The sequence below is a fragment of the Pantherophis guttatus genome, chromosome 4 (assembly GCF_059756535.1).
Source record: "Pantherophis guttatus breed Tessera chromosome 4, ASM5975653v1, whole genome shotgun sequence".
Taxonomy (NCBI): Eukaryota; Metazoa; Chordata; class Lepidosauria; order Squamata; family Colubridae; genus Pantherophis; species Pantherophis guttatus.
In genome coordinates this window covers 38,625,120-38,627,577 of record NC_142066.1, presented here as the reverse complement: position 1 = coordinate 38,627,577, position 2,458 = coordinate 38,625,120, and the positions used below count along the sequence as shown (strand labels likewise).

The following is a 2,458-nucleotide window of genomic DNA, read 5'->3' as shown; positions in this document are numbered from 1 at the left end:
TTGATTCTAATGAAATCCAACTGATAAACCTATAATACAGTATATGATTATTCTTAATGTGTCCAAGAGGGAGAAATTCAAATAATAATATCAGTTCAAAATATGGAGCTATCCACCTGCACATTGAAAATGTATATTGAGCTGTATTTCTAGAAGCTTTTGTAAGGTCCCAAAATACACTTGAGTCACCAGAATGCCAAAGAGAGAGACTCAAGACGAGGCTTGCAAAAAAAAACCCAACAGATTTTATTTATGGCCAAAAACAAAATACTGAGTGGAACTATATCCAGAACATACAGATACAATGCATGCGAGGAGATAGCCACACCTTGGGGAAGGTATGGTGTCCTTTTATACCCTCAGAGACGTCAGTTTAGTACCCAACTCTGGTCTCCCAATTCAGGCCCGTGCATTCCTTGTTGCCCTGCAAGAGGGAATAGAAACTTCCCAATTAGTCATCTTGAGCATTTCTTTGTTTACTCAATTGGCCACTTTGACCTCCTGGCCCTGGAAAGTAGGAGTCTATCCAGATCAACATAAATTAAGACTGAGGTGTAAATTATCTCTTGGAGATATGTACTATGCTCTTAGATGCACAAGAAAAAACAGGGAGAAGATTGATATGGGTTCAGGTCAAATGGCAGGGACATATGTTTGACAAATACCAAATACATTACAGGCCTAATAACAGAATATGTTTGTTACAGGAGATACAAATACAAAGGCATATATGTATTACAGGAACCTAATGGTTACAGAATCTAGTATACCAGTATATCATATCCTAGTATTATTTATTATATTTCTACAGGTAAGCCCCATTAACTATAAAACTGTACATTATTGCATATCTTTCAAACACATGGTAAAAACTTATTTTTCTAAAATCTACCAATTAGCTTCTTCAGGGCTTCTTTGATGGCCTTGTTTCTCAATGTGTATATTATGGGATTGAGTAGAGAGGGAAGCACCGTGTATAACAGAGAAAAGAATTTGGTATAATTTTTCATTTGTTCAGTTTCAGGCATCAGGTATACAATTGTTATTGCCCCATAGAAAAAAGATACAACCATCAGATGAGAGGAACAGGTAGAAAAGGCCTTTTGTCTCCCAATTCTAGATGGTATTCTCAAAATGGTCCTTAGTATAAATATGTAAGACATAAAAGTCAAAATAAAAGGAGGAAATGTAAATGTATAAGCCAGGATTGCAATAGTATATTTTGCGAGTGTAGTATCACTGCAAGATAGCTTTATTAATGGCAAGGATTCACAAAAGAAATGGTCAATTTCATTGGGGCCACAGAACCAAAACTGTAACATTAAGACCAAATATACTGATGTAAACACAGTGCCATTGATCCAAGACATAATAGCTAGCTGGATGCAGCGTGCAATTCTCATTGCAGTAACATAATGTAGAGGCTTACATATGGCTAAAAATCGATCATAAGACATTACAGAGAGGAGGTAGCATTCTGTGCTACCCAGGGAAGCGAAGAAATAAAACTGTGTAATACATCCTTTGAAAGAAATTGATTTTTCCCCTGTTAAAAAACTGTCCAACATCTTAGGCAAGATTGTAGAGCTGTACATCATTTCCAAACAGGACAAATTTCCAAGGAAGAAATACATGGGTGTATGCAAATGCTGATCCACAAGAATTAGAAGAACAGTAAGGAAATTGGCCATCATGGTAAATATGTAAAGTATTAAAAACAACATGAACAGTACCATCTGCATACCATGAAGCTCCCCAAATCCCAGAAGGATGAAATGAGTGATGACAGTCTGGTTACCTTGCATTGTATTTCACATTACATGTATACTGGTCCAGAAAGTCAATTTATACATTTGTGGTAGAGAACATTTGTAATATTTGAAATTCAAAAATATCCATCATAGTTTCATTCTGCAGGCAGTCAACAAGCTCAGTTCATGCTATCTCCAAAATTGCTCTGTTGAATACTGTAGATTAAAAAAAAGTTCCACTTAACCAATTGCACAAACTAAGTATTATATTACTAAAATATTCCTGAACATATAAAAATTGTAGTTTTTATAAAACTAAGAGGAATCCAGTAACTCTTTGGATCTGTGCAAATTGCTTAACAAACTGCTACTAATTCAATAAGGTTTCTAAATATCTGGTTTGCTTTTCTTTTACAGATTAAAATGTGATGATTTAAGATGTAATGCCTAATGAAGGAATACTTCAGACAATTGCATAAAACCTTTCCAGATAATAAATGATTTGTCTGAACCAAGTTTCAGAAATCCCATATTCAATTATCACTGATTTTTTTTTTCTGAATGGTACCTTTTTGGTTATGAAAAAGGAGAAATTTTTCTACATCAAGCATGACAGCTTGAGAAATCAAAGCTGAATGCACCATCTTTGATTCCTCAGAGGTGATTCTTATCACAGTGGCCAAAAAATGCAATTAGTGTAGCTATAA

General features: G+C 34.8%; 1 protein-coding gene across 1 annotated transcript; it reads right to left on the bottom strand.

The window, feature by feature from the left end:
* Positions 1-881: 881 nt before the first annotated feature.
* Positions 882-1,805, bottom strand: LOC117668852 (olfactory receptor 10A7-like). The gene has a single exon (XM_034422908.1). It carries the CDS (start codon positions 1,803-1,805, stop codon positions 882-884), a length of 924 nt encoding a protein of 307 aa, XP_034278799.1.
* Between the last annotated feature and the right edge of the window lie 653 nt (positions 1,806-2,458).

Excerpts from the sequence above, each read along its gene's own strand:
- LOC117668852 (XM_034422908.1), bottom strand. The coding sequence starts at position 1,805 with ATGCAAGGTAACCAGACTGTCATCACTCATTTCATCCTTCTGGGATTT.